The 22,969-nt window shown below is 40.2% G+C and overlaps 1 protein-coding gene across 1 annotated transcript in view; it reads right to left on the bottom strand.

Moving 5' to 3' along the window:
* Window positions 1-2,231: 2,231 nt before the first annotated feature.
* LOC141910772 (26S proteasome non-ATPase regulatory subunit 1-like) overlaps window positions 2,232-22,969 on the bottom strand; it is a 143,907-nt gene continuing 123,169 nt past the window's right edge. The window contains exons 13-20 of the mRNA XM_074801562.1: window positions 13,823-13,937; window positions 9,990-10,106; window positions 9,237-9,339; window positions 4,750-4,919; window positions 4,311-4,487; window positions 3,280-3,585; window positions 3,057-3,132; window positions 2,232-2,650 (exon numbers count right to left, since the gene is read on the bottom strand). Coding sequence (XP_074657663.1) covers window positions 2,580-2,650; window positions 3,057-3,132; window positions 3,280-3,585; window positions 4,311-4,487; window positions 4,750-4,919; window positions 9,237-9,339; window positions 9,990-10,106; window positions 13,823-13,937 — 1,135 coding nt within the window. The 3' untranslated portion in view covers window positions 2,232-2,579. The remainder of the gene's footprint in view (window positions 2,651-3,056; window positions 3,133-3,279; window positions 3,586-4,310; window positions 4,488-4,749; window positions 4,920-9,236; window positions 9,340-9,989; window positions 10,107-13,822; window positions 13,938-22,969) is intronic.

Below are 22,969 nucleotides of genomic sequence, written 5' to 3'. Positions count from 1 at the left end.
ACTCTGAATAACCGCAATTGTGTCTCTATTGTTGAATGGATTTACATTATGAAAGGTTCCACCGCCGGGTTGAATACGCACCAGTAGCCAGCTGAACAATATAGTGGAGGAACTTTGATAAGGCCATGAAATAAATTACTTGATTCCCAACAGCTACTTCCAAATTTATTAGCCGCCGCCTGTTTTTTTTTTCTTAAATTCTAGAATAATTTATAAATTATACCGACTGATAGCTCTTCAGTTTAAGATTCACACCAACACAGGTCCTCATATCATAGAAACCGCGTAAACATTTACTAATGAAATTAGTTTATTAGTCACGGACAGTTCATGCACCCCGAGATAACTAACTCACAGCATGCACGAGGCCGAGGAAGGCAGTCTATTTGAGTCATTGGGGGAAACCGACTAATACCATGAATTCATGTAATCATCATTCATACTGTTATCACAGAATCCCGTCAATAGACAGATTTTCATTTTTTTAAACTTGATTCATATTGAGGGGAGACATATTAGGCTTTTTTATTTACTTGGAGCACCGATCCTCTGAAATTCTACCAAAAACTTCATGCTTACCACTCATAATTTGAAAAAAACCAAATTGTTTTCTTTAATTTTGACTGGATTATACTGGATTAAACGGTACATCATCATGTAAATTTAGGAAAGTCCATACCGGTATTAGAATTTCGTTTCTTGTTCCAATTTACTCTTATCCCATTTTTGATTTTGGTCTGAAATACTGAAATATCTAAACCTACGTGAAATAAACAATCACCAAATTTTACAAAACGTAAGTGTCCATAAGAAAAATGTAATTTAAAAAAATATCTAATCTGAATGGAGAAGGAAGGGGGAGCCTAACATCCACCAAATATCCTCACAAATCAACCCTTTCGGAAATTTGTTTATAAACTCTACTAGGGCAGGGAGAAATAATGACCTAAGAAACTCGGTTGTCTAAATTCAATATTAAACCTCATTAAAATCATTTGAAAACGCGTTTTAATAAATTCAGGTTCTTCCTCCTCGGTACGTGTCCCTTACAGACCCACCACACCTGTCGGGAGCGAAACAGGGGTTTGATTTTGAAATCGGAAATCGAAGTACAGATATAGTTGTGTGATCGGCGTTTACAGAATTTTTTGTTTAAATCGAGGTACATAATTGGGAAAATTCAGTTCCGGTTCATTCAAACAATCTTCCATTCAGTCTGAACCGGCAAGCGACTGATTGGGGTGAATTTTCTTGGCTGCCTAATTTAATACATCGAAATTTTGGAAATAGCTATATTACAAGGTTGAAGATCATTTTTTGGTCGTTTTCTACGTGTAAATAGTCCGATAGTTTATCATCATTTTTTCTCAGGTAGATGTTGTTCAAAGTGGTTAATGTTTTTAGTTTATATATGTTTTTAACCAATGCTATAATCTCCCATTTCTTCAGCTAGAATTTAGGTTGACATTACGAATTATGTCCTTTTTCTTGTCGAATTAAATCAAATTATGTTGTAATCGAGGGGCACCTCTACCCAGCTCTCCCACTCGCGGCCATGCGATTCTCAAACCATACACTCCATCAGCTTTATATGTGACATTTTTATCACTTGAAAACTGATTCTCAGTAATTTCTGACTGCCGAGCTTTCAGCCTCCTATTCCAGAGTTCCAATATTTCCAATGGTCGGACCAAATCAAACGATCACGTGGTAACGCCAAATGATGATTATTGGTTCTTCTTTGAACAAATCAATCGTTGCCATTGTGTCGATGGAATTATCAGTCAACTAATTATGTCATGTAACCATTCAAGTATTCCTTTTATAATTTTGTGATCGTATTGAATGATGACATATCTTATTTAATATCATAAATCATTAGATTACGAGTTGTCAGGTCAGTGTGGATCAGGGACAAGCAGCTCAAGTAAAATTGGTTAGTCAACTGTTAGACAAATGCCATAGTGAAAATGGAAATAGTTTGTCCACCAGTTACCAACTTTTGAGCAACTGGCCCCTGGTGCATCAATATAGGATAAACAAAGGTGTTATGTTGAATTGCTAAGAGGTGGAAGTCCTAGACTCGCAGATATTCTATTGCTGAAAGTGATGCCGAGTGGTCAAAATGGTGAATATCTCAAGTTCAAATCTGCATGCGGATGGGAACCAGTTGCTTGAAATTTGCTGAATGTTAAACGTAAAATAGAAATCAGAAGCTTACAAATCACTTACACAATTCAGATTTATTTTTGAAGCATGAAACGCATAAATAAACATCCACTTAATACGAAAAAAACTTTCATTTCTTAATACGAGAATTTTCTTTTTATAACTAGACCAACAATAAATACTCGATATGAAATCATTTTTCACATTTTGGGAAGAAAGGAACAGTTTATCGTTGTCGTACGGTAGACTCGATACCGGTTGAGTGAGTAAAACTGCCTTCAGGAATTTTCAAATCAGTTCCGTATGGTTGAATTGGTGGTGACACATATCCCAACCGAACCGAGTTAGAATGAGTTAACTACAGGGTAAGACAGACAGCGCAGTCCGATTTAGTCTAGGTCAGGTAACGTCTAGTCTTCGATATATTCAAACGGCTCTGGTGGTTCAGGTTCCTCCTCTTCTCCCATTTTCGGGCCACCAGCTGTAACAGAACGAAAATATATCCATTAAAGAGGCATTTATTTGCTCAAAAAAACAATCGAGAAGTCATCCAGGCTTTTTCTAAATTCCTGGGGAGGCACTGAGACGATAATAATCTAAACCACGAGCCGGTTCCACAGTCATGAGGGTCTTAGAATTAAGACCTGTATTATGTAGCCAATCTGACAACTTAAAACCAGTCTTGAAATTCAAGATCAACTTTTTGACTTCAGTTTTACCAGAAAATGGACCTTGGATTTGACACAATAGATTACTACGTCTTTTGTTGTTGATGCAACCATAACTCGAGAATTTTAGTGGACAAAAAATCATTTGCTGTTAATATTAAGTGCTTGTCAATGACAGTCAGTCCACTGACAGTTCATACGATCAATGCACACACTTACCGGCAATTGGTTCAATCAAATCTTCTTTTTCACCCGGTTTCGAATCTTTCAACATCAGCACGCCACCGATAGTTATCTACAAGACATTGAACAATTTGAATTAAGATATTGCATATTTAGCGATTTAAGCGAGGCTGTGCTTGGTTTAAACCATAAGAGCCCGTGTTATTATTGGAGAGAGGTGTTTTTTTTCTGGAATGTTCAACAATTACGTGATACGTACATCTTTGACAGTCGCGTATCGAGATTCAGCCGGCATCGTTAGAACCTTCAGCTGAGCTCTCATAACCCTCGCCGGATTCGGTAACATCTGGAAACCTGGTTCTGGTTCTTCTTTCTCCTCTTTTTTCTCGGTATCCTTCTTCACATCGTCTTCTTTCTTTGTCGCATCTTTCTTCACGTCGTCTTCTTTCTTTGCCGCATCTTTCTTCACATTGTCTTCTTTCTTTGTTGTTGTTGGTGTAGTCGGTGTTGTCGATGTTGTTTCTGGCTTTTTCTTTTCTTGGTCTTCATCTTTTTTCTCCTCATCCTGTGTCGTTAAAGAAAGTGAGCATGAGAAAAATACCAGGAACTTTTGTGTGATATGCCAATTGCTTGTTTCTTTTTTGCATTCATTTTATGAACAAGCTTAACAATATAGGCACTGAAGAGAAAAAGGTTAACCATACTAGAGGTACATTCATTCAACAGTTTAGAAATGTATACGTGTAAAGGCGGGCTTACGTCGATAAGCGACTCGACATCTGCCGATGCAACTTGGTTTATTGCCGAGGCAACTAGCAGCCTACAAGAGGTCGCCAGTTGTAGGGACCTTTTCTCATAGGACCTTTCATAAAGTAAGTATGTAAGCCATAGGTAGGATCTCGATGTCAAAAAATGTACGATCTGCATACATAGCCAGGTAGCTTTTCAAACAAAGCATATGTAATAATGAATCAAAAGTTTTACTAGTATTTGGCCATGTTTGAGGAGGTGCCAAACACTCTAACAATAGAATTCAACTCGATGCAAGACATATGTGTTAAGTTTTTAATTATAGTAATCAGACTACAGGCATGGGTGTAGCCATCAACTAGCCTATTACAAGTAGGTCATCAGGAATATAGTACGATGTGTGTAAGGACCTTAACAAAATGCCCTACTTTTTGCCTACATACTTCATGAACGGTCCCATATATGTATATTCTAATTATTTGAGCATCAACCTCATCCAACCAAGGTCGATGATATCAAAGTGGTAACTGAAATGCTTACCACTTCCATCTTATCGTCCTGAGCTTTCTTTTCGGCTTCTTTCTTCTTTTGTTTAGCGGTGATTGATAAAACGGCAGTCTCTACTTTTTCCTTGCTCTTTTCTTTTTTATCCTCGAGCGGAGGAGGGTAGGCGAACGTCGATGGTTTAGCGTTCGAACGGAACTCAATTTTCGGCATCTATTCAAAAGGAGAAGACATAGGTCAGGGTGTGTACAGTCCTCTCTTATCTACTTCCAACCCTATCACCCGGGGCCAGTTGTTCTAAAGTTGGTTAGAGCTAATCAGTGGATAAATGCGATAGCGACAATTGAAATTGCATTGTTACCATGGTATTTGTCCACCAGTTAACTCTAACCAGTTAACTTAATTGGTTTTTTCCTTGCATCAATTATGACAGATAATACACTAATTTTCGTTATGGATTCGCAGATGAATTTACCTTAAGGTCAGTGTTGAGCCCGATAAGAGCAGTGGGCGTGAACGCCAATGAGATGAAATGCGCCAACGGATACCAATACCAGAACTGACAGAAAACAAGCATACCAACTACTCCGGGCATATTTATGTGTCCATTACGTGTCTGTAAGCCCAATGTTTGATTTCGACCACCTAGAAATAGACAAGTTACGGTCTGATAATAATGTTTCATAACCATAGTTTTAGTAAAGAAAGCGTTAAAAAATAAAAAGTGAAAAGAAAATATAGCTACAACAGTGAAATATAGCTGTAACACAGCGAAATACATAAGACATATACAGACTGTTCGATTTTATGCATGATCTAGCAATCTCGACTTTTCCCTGATTTTTAGGATTTTACAAAATTCCCCGACTATTCCCTGGCCTTTTTACAGAAAAGAAAACTCCCAGACGTTTCTCTGATATCCAGGTAAGAGGCCAACCAGTTCGCGAATGTATTTAAAAAAAAATTCAACAATAACTTCATGGTCGCGGATACGGCGAAGAATAACCACCGAGGGAGGCGCTCGAGGATTACGCAGGAAGGCCGATTCGATGACAATTTCCTGCGGACAGAGCGCGTCAACAAAACGACGCTCGGCGACGACGACAACCGCTAGTGATTGCTTTACAATTACTCGTGTCATTTTCTAGGCGATAAATTTCGTCGACACGGCGTTGTCGTTGTCAGCCGTCACCGACGATCTGACATCGTTTCCAGCGTGATCTAATGGCCTCATTCGATATTAGAATGGCTAATCTGACTTGTCAACATAAAAGATGATTGATAATATACGAGAGGAGGCTAGTTACGAACGACCGATAGCGCGACGCTCTCAAACTGATTATCACTACACTAACTCTACCCATATCTTCTTTCCCATCTACAATAACTCTGGTCCCTCCATATCCTACCCTACCCTTTGATTATCATCACTGTGTCGACTATGCGGGCCTGTAGCGGGAGGAATATGTGGGCAGGTTCATTTTTTTAATTTCCTCGGAACTGAAGGGACCCTCCCCCAGAAAATTTGATGCTCAGATATAGCTTCTGAGCGATATAACGAAGGTTTAAATAAATGAACAAATTCTATGAACATGTATTACGTTGTTCTAGTTGGGAGCGTAAAGATCCTGCTTGATATCTTTTTTGAATTAGAAATGAGCAGAACTGGTTTTTTTTGGTTCCAAGCTATGGGCCCGTAATCTCCATCCCTATCCTCTGTACCTCTCCCTTCTTACAATCACTGCATTCACTTTCTCACTCCCTCTTTTATCCTCGTTTCTGTCGATACAAAAGCCACGTTTGCATTAAATTTTTTCAAACCTTTACCGCAAACTTTCAAAGAAAGATATTAGCGTGATTAAAAGACTTAAGACCGAACCAGACAAACCGGAATTGTTAATTACACTTGAAAAGAAGAATTCGAGTTCATTACGCAAATCGCACGCGATAATGAATCACTCTCGAGAACGGCGGACGACGTTATGTTCAGCGCGCACCGCGATCGTCTCGATAATCAGATTAAATCGAAACAAAACCCGAAACTTCTGATTAAAAGTCGGTGCTTTGCATTCGACGCGGTCACATAAATAAAAGGAGACGGCTAAAAAACGAGACCGTTGATGTTACTCATAGGTCGGTGTTATTCATGACGAAAACCAAAGTAGACAAGATTCATTTATCAAGGCGTGGAATGGTGAGGTTGAAGTTTCGACTAGCAGTTGTCCCTGGAATGTTTCCATAGATAAGTTTTAACCCTTTAACCTTAATTTATACCCTAAAGTGCAGGAGAAAATAAGAAATATTTTAGAATTCCACCCCAGTGTGTTGAATAACAGGTATACATGTAGGCCTACTGCTTGAGTGCATCTACGCTGCAGTGCGGTGTATCGTTAGTTACTTATGGCATCAGACCACAATTAGGTTAGTAGCTCGAAGATGCGTAGGGCCGGACCCCAAAAATAGTACCTAGAGTGAAGAAGAGGTCCCCCATAAATGTTGCCATAATTTCTGCTAATGGGATAGGTAACGAATTTCGGTTATATGTATGAAATCCATTGATCCTGAGAGACAGATTGATGATGAAATAAGGGATTCCCTGGACTTTTTTTGCTTGGAGTAAGGGTACCAAACACGGTGGGGATTCCCTTAGATATTTGGCTCGGATGTACTGGCATACCTGTACTGGGATACCCCTCCTTTCTAAAGGTTTGATTATTTCAAAAGTTAGGTTGGGTATGTGGGGCGAAAACCACTTCAATGCGTAGCTAAGATGCTGGCCTATGAGCCATAAGCAGGATTTCCCCTGAATTTACGCGCTTATATATGAACTAAACTCTTGAATTTCTTGTTTTTACTATAGGATATGGAAGATTTTGGAATAGTGGTCTGAGCTCTTATACTTGTCTCTGTGTTTAATGGGTGCTGCCATCTTTCATTAGAGATAATAACTAATTGCATCAATACACCACAAATCCAAATTCACTTTATTGATCCTTAATGTTATACGAATACATTATTGGCTGACAGTTCAATAAAGTGCACAGGACAAACAGGAGACCAGAGTGCAGTGTATTAGTAAAGTTTATCACCGATTTATACACCACACTGTAGTGAAGACGCACTGAAAGGGTTAAATCAGTTTAAACTTCGGCATAAAGTTGTAATAAATGTAGTCTTGTCACTGGTCCGCGAACTAGTTGATATCAATTTTTAATTTTACTTCCAAAATCAACCTACAAGTTTCAACATACTATCGCCTTCGATTTTGGACTTGTTCTGACTAGAGTTGAATGCCATATGAAACAGCTTGTAGCTAGTAGCTAAAGCACCTCGGTTGGCAAATAGTTACCTTAGATATTTGTTGAGTTACTGGGTCAAAAGAACTCCAGAAGTAACTAAGTGAATGGAAAAAAGTTATCACTGCCTTGCGGGCAGCTGGCAATTTTCAGTAAGTTTTGATATCCGAGCTTTTTTCATTGACCCAATCCAATTGATAGCAGCTCGACAGACAACTGGTTGAGTTTGATAGCCGCGAGCAATAATCCATACAAGCTCTCATTTCATCACGTCTAGGTCAACAGACATGATAGTTCTAAGTTTTCAGCTGTGAGAAAAGTCAAGTGAAGCAACCAATGTTAAAAGCCACTAACTAAATAATTAACCCTCACATTCGGAACTGGATCCCGGCAATTTTTTACAGGTAGGAAATGTGGCAATATTGCAGTATCTAACGACTGAAGCGTAGAAATCAAAATGAAATCAATTCAGATTAAAAATTCAGTTTTTTCTAGCCCAAATCGTTTTGATCAAACAAATACGAATGATTTTATTCATGCTTGACATCGGTATATCAGTTCCTGGCAGGCCGAGCATACGATCGTGACATAAAAAACGAAAGCTGCCAAATTTGTCTTCCCCCCCCCCCTGCACATGTCCCAGAGGCATACGTCTTGTCGGGTACGTAACGAATTATCCACGGTTTATGATATCACCTTTACGCGAAAATCAATACGAATTTCGACGGAAACGTCGTATCTAAAATCAGCGGTAAAGTCATCACTACGAGAGACGGTGATAGCTGCGAGAGATGAAACTGTGGAGCGGTCGATACGAGTAACGAAATAAAGCGGGTCTCTCATACAATCTGACAGAAGCACAGACACACATTTAGGGGATTACCAATCTTTAACCCCCCTCATTGCCACTTATGCTCAACATATACAACTGTATCTAAAAGCGATATGATAGTGAGTTACACGCAATTCATCGTCGTAGCTAAATTTCGGTTATCGATGCGTCATGCAAGAGCTTTAGAGAAAGTTGAATAAACTGGTATTTGTGAACAGCCGATATAGTCAAAATGTGGTCTCAGATTAATAAACTTACAAAATCATATCTCATTAACATTCAGTTGTTATTTGTCACTAGTTATCATGGATGAGTGTTTCTATGGGGAAGTTGTTTGGGTAAACTGTTTGATTTTAAGATACCAGGTTATGGAGTGGTGTGGGTGAGTGGTTGGAGTATTTGACTCTGGGATGCCAGATTGTGGAGCAGTGTAAGTGAATGTTTGAGTTTAAGATACCAGGTAGTGCAGCAGTGTGGGTGAGGGTTTAGACCTCTTGACTTTGAAATGCAAGGTCATGGGGCTGTGTGGACCGTTTGACTTTGAGATACCTTGTCATGCATTCAAACCCTGGATGCAACCACATGAACCTATGCAAGGCACTTATTGACATTGCCACTTGCACTCGAAGCAATTGGGTACCTTACCTGAAGGACATCTCCTGTAGAACCTCACATATTACGAAATAAAAATAGGCAGGGTGGAGGTGGTTAGGGGGGTTTAATACATATGAGAGTCATTGAACATACAAAAAGTACTCTCTCAAAAGTCACCATAATTATGAATATCATGATTAGCAGCCGGTAGACATGATAGTCACGAGAACGAATTCTTACCTCCGTCGATGATACCCTGCGCTATGATGGCTCCAAACTTCGCCATAACGTCTTCATGTTTGTCATTAATGACCTTCGCGTAGAGTTGTCGGAAATGAGCAACCTTCACGACAAAAATAAAAAACAAACATTACCAATTGCGAGAAATACGAGAGACTCCCCCTGTTTTTATCAGCTGCCTCGAGGGGCAGGGAAAGAGCGAATTATGGTTCGCACATCGAAAACAAGCAATCATAGACAAACAGAGCAACTGCGAATAAGGGAAATTAACCCAGTTGTTGGACAAACGATGACACCGTAAAGATAGCTTGTTATCGACGCAAATGTCAAACTCTTTACGACGGACATTTTACGTCATTTTATTCGAGCAAGGGTGCGACGAACTGGTTTCAGATAAACGTAAATTAATTTAATTCTCATAAACATAAACGTATGAATATGAAAGATATCATGATTAATTACGTATTAATTGAAGATTAACTTATTTGAGGACACTCCTGAGCGGTAAGAGCTTTATCTGGAGGGGGATGCCCTCTTACAGAAAGTTACAATAACAATTGTACATTGAAAAGTCATAATTGTGACCGAGACAAATAACGATGAGGATTGCTACAAACGAAGAGGAAAAAGAAAAAAAAAATGGTGATAATAACAATAATAATAATGATAATAATATCATTAATGATAATAGATATTAAGAAAAAAAAAGAATAAAAAAATCAACATGCAAAAATATAGTAAACATGAATGTACCTTCGAGCAAGTGATCTCGTTCTGCTGGATGAGCAACATGGCCGACGCGATCAACGCCCCCTGGCGGACATAGTTCACTGGATCGTTAGTCATCGGTTCGATTAGGGCCAATGCATCCTGAAAGACAAGATGAAAAACGTGAGGATTAAAAAAAAAAAAAAAAATCTGCGGCCAGTTTCACGTAACAATTTTCCGATGGCGACCGTCCCGTTTTCAATGACATCAACCACGGCGTGATTAAATCGTAATTAGTTTCGCCGGTCCCTGGAGTTCGCTTTAAAGCGTCCCAGGCAGGTTTTATTCTATATCGGCGTTTTATCTACCGATCCATCGTCGATTCATTTGAAGTAAAGATAAAGCCGTGACTCCGTTTACACGGGGAGAAAAATATAAGCGCACGACTAAGAAGCGTGTAACGCTGACAGGGAAGACGCCCACGTATACAACGAGAAACTAAACCTATCTGTTACTCCTGTAATACAATCACCTACATTTTACAGATAGGAAGAAATCTTTCCGTCGAGTATATCCGCTTTCATGACATTTCAGAAATTCATTTCTAGCTAAGTCTATACAAAATTTCGACCCTTAATCCATGATATAATATGCTGTGAAGGCTGGTTCTGTAGTCATGGGCTGCCAACCTCTTAAAAGTGTTATCAGTAACAAATTGAATTTTTGTCAATAACATTTCATCGAAATATGCAAGAAAATGTTCAAATTAATCAGTAATCATCAGTGAGACCCTCTATCATATTTCTATATGCAGCAAACAAATCAAATCAGTATTTTTTATCATTAGATAGTAACAAATACTGAAAATCAGGAACAGTTTGCAGCAGCTCTGCAATATCGATATCATATATGTCTTAATATTCTTAGAATGGTACATTATTAGGGCAGATACCCAATTTAAACCCAATCCGTTAGAATAGTACTAAAGTGTTTCTCTGTAGATGGCCACACAGAAGCCTGGGTGGTAAAGTGTATGGTAACCAGGCAGTAAAAGGGAGATTTGTTTTTCCTGGCGTCAAATAATCAGTTCATTGCGTCCGTATGACTTTTAAGTCATGGCGAGCCTTGACACATTTTTTTCATCCAATATACTTTAATCCCACGGTCACAAAACCCATCTATTTCTTTTTATGAAAATAATTGCCAGCCAGTAAGCCGGTCTCTCTCGGGAGAACTGTGGATATGTACACAGCCGATGGGATCTAATTCTCTTCTGCTCGGACAAAATACAAAATTCACTGCTGCTTCTATTACATTATTTTCATTTCTGCCTTCGATATCTTTGAAACTTTGGAAAATTTGACTCAAGTATAAAAACTCACAATTGCTACCTAATAATATATATTGTATGTTAACACTGAACTGTTTGGCGCCATTTTAACATTTGCAGTTCAAAAGCCTCAATGTTAAAGTAGGCAATATTAGACACATTCCCGAACTGAAATGCACCAATTTTGTTGTTGAAAAACGACATTCAAAAGATTTGATGTACTTTTACAATTCTCACAAGTATCCCTGGATCCACCTCTGACACTCATGACATAATCAACACAATCAAGGTTTCTTATACCTTATCATTATGGGGCAAGTCGTGTGAAGATCTGTTGACGAAGTTTAGAACCACCAGGAATAGAACCCCCAGGAACAGAACCCCCTATTTCTGAAGCCAATACAAGACCTCTTTACAACATAGATAGATGGCGACACTGTTCATATATCAAGATCACTTTTTACTAATAAATCCCAAAAATCACTAAGCGGCTTACGACGGTGCGTGTGGTAATCAAAGAGTTAAAACGATCCTCTTTCTGTTTAGGATTTTTTTCCTTTCTAAATGAAACTACATTTGCAACCTCACTCGCCTCGACGTCGTCGTGTTCTAACGAAGTCGACATTGAATTTGACAATGATTTCCGATTGCGGTTACACGGATAATGCATTCCCGTACCGACGTGAGTTGCGCGTACTGCCGGCAAAAAATCGAACGTCGCCTTGCCCCCTACGAACGAGAAAAACATCGACGGCGACGTCTTACGAGGTTTTTGCGCCGATGACGACAACGGATACAAGACGCATCGATTCGTTCGTATTTTGTTATTCTTGTGCGAGTTTCCTTCACTCGGAACACGTGTGCTATCAACAACACCCACTTCCAGTCGCCAGTTCATCCCGAATAGGGTGACCGCTTCTATTTGATTTGCTTTTTCCCAGGCTATTCCTAAGGTGCTTGCCCTTAGTCGACCAGTTAAGACTCCAATCAGTAAACACAATCAATCTAACATTTCAACAAATTTCTCTGGCATTTTCCAGGGTTTTAGCTTTTTTTTATGAAGTTCTCTGACTTTTTTAAAGAAAATAAAACCTATCGTACATCGACAAAGTAACTGGAGACAACTAGTTGCCGGGCAGTTTTGGGCGCATGAGAGCAACTGGTTGGATACAATAAGTGGCTCGAATGTGTCAATGTGAGCTAGGTTACGAGTGGTCAGCAACCAGTTCCAGCCAGTTGACCATGTTCTACTTTTATGCAACTAGTTGTACTCAGTTATGGTCATATCCGCCCATGTGCACGCTCCATAATCGGCAACACTTGATGCAACTAACTTAATTAACTTAGTGGGTTAATTGCCTTTTAACCAGCATTGGGGGATGAGGAATCTGCACAAATGATAATTCGTTGAAGAACACTCTGATAATTAATAATCTTTCAGCCATTGTCCTTGGGCGCACTCTGGGAGCTGTTGTACGTTCAAGGCTTTCCCTGAACTGTATTTGAAGACTGACAACACAGCCTGATATCTAAGCACATGCCACGTCATTACGCGGACCTTCGCGCCAGCAGATTGCCGAGTCATGGCCACACGAGGGAAAAGTAGCGCGGATTAATCGTGTAGCATTCTGAGAATTTCTCAGCTGAGCGAGATGACCCGAGATGTTTGATTAATATCCGGAGATACTAATAACTGATAACCGTTTGACTGCTCAAGGATAGTGAGAAAAAAGCCGCGATCACGTAAGTATTTTGATTCTAGTCCGTGCCTGTTTGATGCGGACCAAATTGACCTGAAAAATGTTGCAAGAGGGAGGTTCAGGGGATGCGCAAACCCTCTAAAATTGCTCTCTTTTCTTGGCCTTATTCAACTCGCTTGCCACAGCATCATTCTTATGCAATGGTAAATGCCTGAATCAAAAACTGGCCATTTTGACCACTGCCAAATCATCCCCCTGTGCAATTGTGTCAGCAAAACGAGTACGCTTTTAAACTGCACTTAATACATCCTGGTCTTAACTTTCTGAATTCAGTAATTAACTAGATCTAATAAAGCTATGTATATCGAAGACTCCTCTTAAGTCAGACCTTTGTGAACTCAAAATGACTTGAGTTCTATCTGAGTGTGAATTACTCAAAAATAAATCATCAACAAAAGGAAATGTTTTCAGTGTTGTTTTTCATTGTTAGAGTTGGATTTTCTATCTAATCGTTAATACATGGACTCAAGAGTGTTTCATCAATAGCTACTAATGAAGCTCAAGTTTCATCGATTAAGACATTCAAACGGAACGAGTTTTATCCTTAAAATCGACCAGTTATTACGCCGTTAATTACACCGAGGGCTATCCTCGATTGCCAGAGGAGGAATAATTAAGGCCTCGTTTTTCCGGTGCTAGTAGCACGTTCTAGAGGACGAGCGCGGGGAGGGAGTTCATTCGATTACGCGATAAATATCCGCTAATTATCCGATCGTTTTCTCCGCGGGAGATAATCGAATAGAACAAACGACGATTCAATAATTTCTACTACTACTACGACTACTAACCTTCAGCCCGGTGCCGGCGCACGCGATTCCGAGAGCCATCGCCGCTCCGTAGCGAACGTGCGGGTTGTAACTTTCTGACAGCAACGACACGACGCTGGGACACTGCTCCGGTGTTCTGAAAATATACATCAAACGACATGACGAAATAATTAATAAAATGTCTTCTACCGTCGATCGGATAATTGGTCGTTAACATTCAAGCCGTTCGTCGACATCATTAAAAGAAAGTATATCAGTGCATCGCGAGCAATTAGGCATTACTCAAAGATCTACTGTTCTTGTTTAAACCCCTCGGGCGCAACGTGGGTGATATGATATCATTATTACGCCTGAACGATGAATTCAAATATTTTTGTTCTTACGTTAAGTAAATTATGATTCGTTTGAAAGCTTCATGGATGCAGTATGACGGTCTAGACTTCCGACATCCACCCTCGGCAGGGATTCGAACCTGATGGCATCGCTACACGCAGCCACGGCATGAACCCCTGCCACACTAGACCGGGTGCGCAGGTACATGAGCAGCTTTGCCGCACGAAAACTTGCGGCACCAATCAGATTGCCTAAGCTACGCGTATAGCTGCGCACTCGGTCTAGTGTGGCAGGGTTTCATACCGTGGCCATCAGGTTCGAATCCCTGCAGGGGGAGGTTGGACTTCCAATGGGACTAAAGCCAAATTTGGCCGGACCAAAAATGTCGGACCAGGCCTGAGCCAAATTCTAGCACGGGTCAAACAGGTTCCGGAAGTGTCTCACTTCGCTTTGTTTAAGCATTGTTCAGTATCAAGTTAGTGGTTTGCGTGTAAACACGTTCCCTAATTAAGCACCGGCGAAATTTCACTCAGGGCCCGATCCAGGCCAAATTGTCTCCGTGTGATTGTGGCTACAGTCTTAACTTCAGATGACTTCAGTCTTATGGACACATCATGAAATAAACACGAATCAGAAACGTTTTTAGGCAATCTCTGTTTCTTGTTTTGAGATTTTTCTTGTTGCATGCTTTAGGTAACAACAGAACACGGATTAGGTAAACCTCTCGACCTAAGTGCTTGCTAAATCTTTTTCTCCATCCGGCTTCATTCACTGACTTTTCTTTCAAACTCAAACCTCTGACTACCTGTCCTCCATCCCTCCCTCCTTCGCTTGACTCCTTGTCACTCCCATTTCTCCGAGCCATTCCAATGATGCTCCCTCCATTGACAGTATGATGGTATCCGATAAACCAGCAGTTTCTATAATGAATTGGTTTATTGACTACGTATTAAAGGACTACGCCATTTATTACAAAGTAATACCGCCCATGTATAAACTATACACGTCGTTGGTAATATATCATATATGTAATAGATCATATATCAGTAGTAGAACGATGAAGGCAGTTCTAATAGTGATTAGTAAATCACTGTTATGATGCGGTGGAGGTGGTTGTGGTGGTGGTTGTGGAAGTGGTTATGATACGGTGGTGGTGTTGGTGGTGGTTGTGGTTAGTCGTACATGAAACCCCACGAAAACTATTCGTTAAACATCGACAAAGTACTTGGAGACAACTAGTTGCCAGGTAGTTTTCAGCAAGATCCAAGGAGAGGTTATGGGGGTGTGTGCAGCCCCTTAACAATGTTAAGTTGCCTTGAAATATCAGGGGAAAATGAAATATGTTTAACAAAGTTTAAATTGTTCTCTGTCTTTCCAAAAATGAATTACGTGTTTTCCGATGAGCTTTATTTCAGGGTGCCCTGTTCGTTTTTATAATCAGCCTATTTGGGGGTGCACCCGCGTCGAGTCAGACCCTAGATCCGCCCCTGGAACTGGCTGGATACAATCAGTAGCTTGAATGTGTCGATATATCGGAGCTCACAGCTGGTAAGCGATGATCCATCTCCAGTTCCAACCAGTTGCTCACGTTCTACTTCTGAACAACTGGTCGTACAAAGGAAAATGACACGTGACTTGCCCTCCAGAATATTTGCTGGATAAGACATCTCAGTTGCCGTCGATGTACGCGCTGTGGATCTAGACGCTGTTGCTAGTTTTTACTAGATTTTCGATGTACTCGCTCACCAGTAATGATCAGTTGCCAGTCCGATGTATGCCAGACTTAAAAATCCCCCACTTTCCCCTTATATTCAGTTGTCAAAGCTTTTTCCTCGCCACTCTGGATCAGTTGTTATTCTGATATACGCTGACTCTCGGACTGGTCGAAAATCCAATAATACGATATGAAATACGGCAAAAACGAGACCTTAAATCAAATTAACAATCGGACGGCTACAGTTTTTTTAAAATGATCGTTGTTCATCGTACTGCGGACAGAAAATCGAGAAGGCTATGTCTACACGCGAGTTAATAAACCTGAGTTATAACGATATAAAAACGCGAGGCTAGTTAATGTAGGGTTTATGATAATATGATCGCGAGCTAGTCACGGTTCATCACGGTTATACGTGGTATGAATAAACACTAACCATATTTAATACCGAATAGTAAGGACTGGTCTTAAGGTGGTAGATTGGCTTCAGAAGCAAGATGGACAGGTGAATAATGCGAATGGCTTCTGGGCTCAGTTGCGCAATCACAATTGAAGCGTGAAAATGGTCTTCAGTCATTAACTACATACAAGCCATAAGCAACAACAGTTCCCAAACTCGGAAATTACCACGAACTAGTTCCCTTTGCTTTTTGGATATGTTGTATCTAGGGCCAATAACTAAATTTCGTCGGGACAACTTTTTCAAATTTCGTTCCTCAGTTATGAGGTCGTCTTCAAGGTCATATCGGTGAAAAAGTTTATAGTTCTGCTGCTAGGTGGCGTACTGTACAACTAGACCCCCCATACTAACATTGTACCCAAGTTTCATCGAGACTGATCCACTATCAACGAAGCTAAGACGCTGAAAGACACACACACAGAACAGACAGTACAAGAATAAGGGTCTCACAGACGCACGAGAACCAATAGAAGCTGAATCTGACTGCTCTAGTTTGGACCATGGTTATTTATTGGCTAACTTGATTTGTGATAGTGTACACAGTCTAGGAAGGTTCAAGCTCGATGAATTCAGTCACATAGGTCGTCGAGAGGAGTGACGCAGTGTGCGTGTAGACAACATTCCTGTATTCGCCGAATACGCTGTCCGAATTGTCGGCCAATGTCACGATGGTTTGTTTGTTGACATGTCTGGCAATCAGAAGTGCTAGGCCTGCCAACCGCTATTGATACCGCGCGGCGGCGTATCAAAATATCAATGCGAATTTCCGCAGCTGTCATTCAAAGTTGTCCGCGATGTATAAATAAAAAAAAACTAAAACTACGTAAAGTCGATTGCGTTTGCGAAGAAAAAATTCGATCGGTTTTCCACACGTCCATTAGCGATACAATGCGATACTTGATTGTACTCAGGTAGTGTTGATAGTGATCTCAATAATGGATATAACTATGGCTTTTTGAAAATCGCTTACATAATGTATGGATGTATGGCCTCGTAACCATTTCGCATGCGAATACTTGTATACTTAGTCTTTATGAATTTTTGATACTATATATTTTAAGAGGGTTCGTACTATTTGTAGTCTATATATGATTTTCTATACTCTTCCGTACCTTTACCAGGTCCCAATATCCAAACAAATGTATATACAAAATACATATAAAATATGTATTTTGTGTACACGTATAGGCCTATACTTTCTATCAAATCAAACCATGACATTCAATATCAGAGATTATTTTTCCCATTTGCTGTTGAAATTGGATCTTAAAAAGTCGATTGTACTCAAAAGAGAAATCTCCATTTCGCGGAAGCGGCTTTTAAAACAGTTAATTTACAACAGAATCGGTTTATTGCCATCTCGAAAAAAAATCCTCTTCAGATTTTAGTTTTCGTGCACCGTTGCACAAATACAAAAGACTTCTACGGATGCGCCCCGCGGCATGATCAGACTTTCAAAATTATCGGCACCGCGTTCATCCCTTTGATGTCGAATAGGATTGACCGTTACGTCGCTAAATTGTCTGGCATTTGGCTTTTTCTTTTCCGTTTCGCGCGTAAATCAAATTAAAACTTGCGAGGACGACGCGAGACGTAAATCTCACTCGTTGCGAGTTTGATGCATTGGAATGATGGAGAATGTCGAGGTTGAAACGACGCCACAAAACCCGGCTAAGTTTAAAGACTGATTAAAAATACACTGTTACCAGTATATCGGGAAAAAACAAAATTTTCAAATATAGCTGCAAAGCAGCGATATCGGGTTTTCTGCACAGCCTTGTTCATATTCTGAGTATCTTGGCACTGTTTGGTACCTTGCTGGTAAACCGTGTGGTTAGCAACTTGAAGCATCGATGCATTAGTGACTAAAACCCTTAAGACTGGTCTACGATGTAAGATTTGCTGCAAAATCACTATGGATTGTTGTTAGATTCGCCATTGAACCAATATGTGTTGAGACTGGTCTTAAGTTGTTAGAATGACTTCAGAAACCGATGCGCTTAGACTGGTCTTAGAGTTGTCATATGTCCACAAGAGACCAAAATAATAGGATGGAGCCAGATTTTAACTATACTTTTCTTTTATTCTGGCCAAGCACAGCCATTGTTATCTTCATCAATCCTCAGTGACAACCAAAAAACAAACCAGGTGGCAGCACAAGCTTATGCCAAAAGTACAACTTAATATTCTCTTCAGAACAGTTATATTCGTTATAGAACCAAAATGAGCTATGAGTTTAGACTGGTGTTAAGTTGTTAAGACTGACTTTGAACCAAAATAACCATCAAATGGTTTAAATCTTGGTAGGAACAAGTTTCTATCAATTGAATGCTGAATGCCGAACATTCTGTGATTGAATCGTGATTGGGTCAATCTATTGATTAGCACCATCTATTGTTCATCGACTCAATGGTGGTTGATCTCATTTCCACCAATACCTGAATCAAATCATCAGCAATCTCCGGGGAGTAATGTCGCGCAAAAAAAATGTTTGCAACATTCATTCGGCGATATCCCACAGGACGATCATACAAAAACACGGCGAACAAGAAACCGACAAGTTTGAAAATCTATTCGGCAAAAAACATTCGAACGAAGTTGCGCACGCGTCCCAGACGTCGCGATCGGGGGATAAAAGATTTACTGTGTACCGGAATCGATTGACGCTAGTGAGGATTAGTGTTTGTAGGTAACTGCCGCAGTCGACTGCTGAACAAATACAACTCTCAGATAACGGCACTTATACGCGAACGATATATTCATGATTGTTGCCTCCGTTGCTGCCGACGATATTCAACGTAATTATAACGCTGTATATAAAGCTATTCATTCATATCGACGCGCCTTGGGACGAAGAGTTTCAATCTAAAAGTGAAAGTATTTCATATCGTATTATCGAAAACTGGGTCGAAATTAAACTCGAAGTCTGGTGAAACTGGGTCGAATTGTAGAAGTGAGACTGTGAAACTGGGTCAAATTGAACCCATACACTGAGAAGCTAAGAGACTGTGTTACCGAGTCAAATCTTAGTAAACAACCGAGAAATTGGGTCAATCTACACTAAGAAGCTATGAAACAAGGTCAAACTTAATTCAGGGACCATGATACTGGTTCAAAACTATCTTAAAGAGCATGAAACTGGGTCAAATTGAACTCAGAGACCATGAAACTGGGTCAATTTGAACTCAGAGATCATGAAACTGGGTCAAATTGAACTCAGATATCATGAAAACTGGGTCAAATTGAACTCAGAGATCATGAAACTTTTGAAATAGACCCAGAGATCATGAAACTTTTTAAATTTTTTAACATTACTTCATAAAAATATAAAACTCCTATCAATCATATTTCTGACTGCATGATAATATTCGATACAAGAGCCAAAAAACCACGTTCAAAAATTGATTGAAAATGATTTTGATGACGAACGTTCACACCACCTGTTAAGAAGCTGGATATACGAGACGTTCACTACATTCGATTTGATCTATTTGAAGAGCATCGAGAGTGAAGGATGTCAAATGAGTTTAATTGAAATGCACTGAAAGTATGTGACAGTTGGATGCTTGCGTTCGCGCTGGGGGCAGCAGGCGGCATGGTGAACGCGATCATCTTCAATTAATTGAGTTAATTTTATCGTTTTTCCCGTTAACAATTCGGTCGTCGACTGATAATCCTGAATTCCGAAACAATGACGATTCCGAGGTCGGGTCGTCGACGATGACGATGTCTGATTAAGCGATTCACACTCGTTTAAACCCGTCAACGACGTGCGATGAAACTGGCTTCTCGGTGAAACGCGATGGATCGAAAGAAAATTCTCGGTGTCTTCCGTCGACGGCGTTGATTATCTAGAGGTGAAAGCTTATTAATCACGAGTTTAAAAAGCGACAAAAAAGAAAGGTCACCGAAACAGACGCCCGTGAAGACTTTTAAGAACGTGTTATTCAAGGTCAAGGCCACCAGGGCTTTTTGTTTTCACCAACCGCATTTCAAGGTTTATGCTGTAAATATTTTCTTCGAATCTGGTTTAAAAACGACGCATGCAAAGAAAAAACCACGTTTTCTAAGCGCATTATTTTGAAAGTGTGTTTCATAGAAAACGTTTTTTTTTTTTTTGGCGTTCCTTGTGGCTGTCTACGTGACGTCATCCGGTAACTCTAGTCGGAATAGAACAGCATTATTAATAGTCCCTCCTAAAAGTCTCAGACGGAAATCATTCGGCGATAAAATAAGGCCTCACCTCAAGAGATACCGGAGTAAAAATTTATCAGCTACAATAAATGAGTGGACCGGATATTTCTGTGTCATTTGCTAATGACCGATGACATTAAATAATTTTCACATATATTTCTCCGATGTGGTTTGCAGATGTTTCTAACTAGATCTTGGACACGGTCGATGCTGCTGCTGCTGCTGCTGCTGCTGCTGCTGCTGCTGCTGCTGCTGCTCTGTCATGAATAAAAGACACGTGAAACCCCTTTCAGAAAATACAAAGACTTCAGATACGGTAACTATGCTGAATTCTCATCCATTTGCAAATTTAAATTTGTCCATATTCTGACGCAAAATGCGAGTAAATTTGCGGCAGATGAATGGAAAAATTTCTTGGTTTACGATGTTTGCAATCTATTACTTTTTCATGAATCACATATTCATTCCCTGAGTTTTTCAAGGTTTCTAGGTCGGTGGCCACCTCATTATGGGTCGAACTGTAAAATCCGCCCGAGTGATGCCAATCTAGTTCAGGAACTAAGAAAGAAATCTATGGAGTGCGAAAATGGCAACGATTCTTCGAAATCGTTCAATCTATCTCACGTGCCGGAGGCGGGAGACACTCATCCCCGATTCCGGTTAGAATCGACGCTCACCAAATAACCGGTTATTCCGTGACGAACGTATCAAGTACACGGTACGTACCCGACGCCTACGTACGACACTGAAATAGCCGCGTTACTGACTTTTTCCAAATCCGCGAATCACGCGCGGAGAAAATATCTTCACGATTCGGCTGTAAAACAAACGCGGAATTAATGGACGAACGCTCTCATCTTCGCTGATAAAACATGATTTATAGCCAATTCCTGATTGTGTATAGAAGTTATTTGCGGGTGGAAGTGGCGTTTTGGACGGACTAGCACTTTTTTTAGCACGGTTGTTCCGCGAAATCTCATGGTCAGTAGTTTTCGTCGCGATTCAGTTAAGAATCTATTCTCGAGCAAGAGTTCAACAAAAAGATCCATTATTCAGCCCACTTAAACAAAAATGAGTCTACTGAACTGGACCCTCATCAAAACCCACACAATTGTCGAACTGGATCCAGGGTCAAATTGAACCCACACAAATTTGGATTTGGATCCACAGTTAAATTAAACTCACATTGTGGAACTGAATCCACAGTCAAACTAAACCCACACAACTGTGGAACTGGATCCAGTCATATTAATCCGTTCGGGGAAACTGATCAAGCACTATTGGCGTGGCTAGTATTTGCGAAAATGGATATTGGTCAAATAAAACCGGACACCTCTGGCACTTAGTGGTCCGTTTTGAAACTTGCTGAAGAACTGACAATCTTCAGATAGAGATGATATGAAGTATATTTGAAAACAAATTAGTGGCGCGTGTTTATTAAACGGCTATGTGGACTGAAGAGGTTTTTGCTGTCGATGATGATAATATCCTGATCTCACGACAGTTTACAGTTGCACGTATCCAATCAGATTACACAAGGCAGCAGCAGCGGTAGCAGCAGCAGCAGCGGTAGCCGTCAGTCGGTTATTTTTCACGGAAATGAATTTGACACTAGGATGAAATAGCAGCCGCAGCCGTTGATGACATCACAAAACTAACGTCTTGCGTGGCGTGCGTCACTATGATAAAAAACCCAATACAATTATTCTCACATTTACATCTCTGCATCTCCCTCCCCATCTCCCACTTCTCCTTCCTTCCCTCCCCTCTCTCTGTATTCTCCCTTTACTTTTCCCTCTCCCCTCCCTCTCATTTCTCTGTCTCTGTCCCTCGTCTCCCTCTCTCTTCTTCTCCTTTGCTCTCTATCCTTTGCTCCGGGGTTAACTCCAATGGCTAAGTTGAATTAAAACTGTCCCCTGTGGACCAGAAAATCTGTTTTTTTTTTAACATAATTACTGATAGTTCATTATTTCTGGTACGACATCATTTGGGTAGAAAATTTCCTATTCATCGCATCATCATCCGATAAATCATTACGAATCATAACATCCAAGTTCATTATCGATATCAATATATTTACATTACATTAATTCCAAGGTCGGCATCTGCAACAGTTGCTCTACATATTGAAAGAAAACGAATATTTTTCTCCGGCGTTACGCGAACAATTTCTGAGAACGAAACCAAAAACCGAATCGATAATTCTTCGACGACCGTCGATCGTGACATCACATCAGCGACGATGACGTCAGGATTCATCGTCGCTGCTCGTCTCTCGACGCTGCAGCTCGTTCAAGCATCATCATCAAACTCTTCAACGTTGTCATCGACATAATCAATTCTCTTGGGTAAATACGATTTCATAAAACGACGGAGAGTGGCACGAGAGTAAACTTAGCCGGCTACTAGTGCAGCAAGTCGTGTAGCTAGTCGTGCAGCTAGTCATGTAGCTAGTCGTGTAGCTAGT

The sequence above is a fragment of the Tubulanus polymorphus genome, chromosome 9 (assembly GCF_964204645.1).
Source record: "Tubulanus polymorphus chromosome 9, tnTubPoly1.2, whole genome shotgun sequence".
Taxonomy (NCBI): Eukaryota; Metazoa; Nemertea; class Palaeonemertea; order Tubulaniformes; family Tubulanidae; genus Tubulanus; species Tubulanus polymorphus.
The sequence above is the reverse complement of the archived record's forward strand: the minus strand, read 5'-3'. Positions and strand labels throughout refer to the sequence as shown.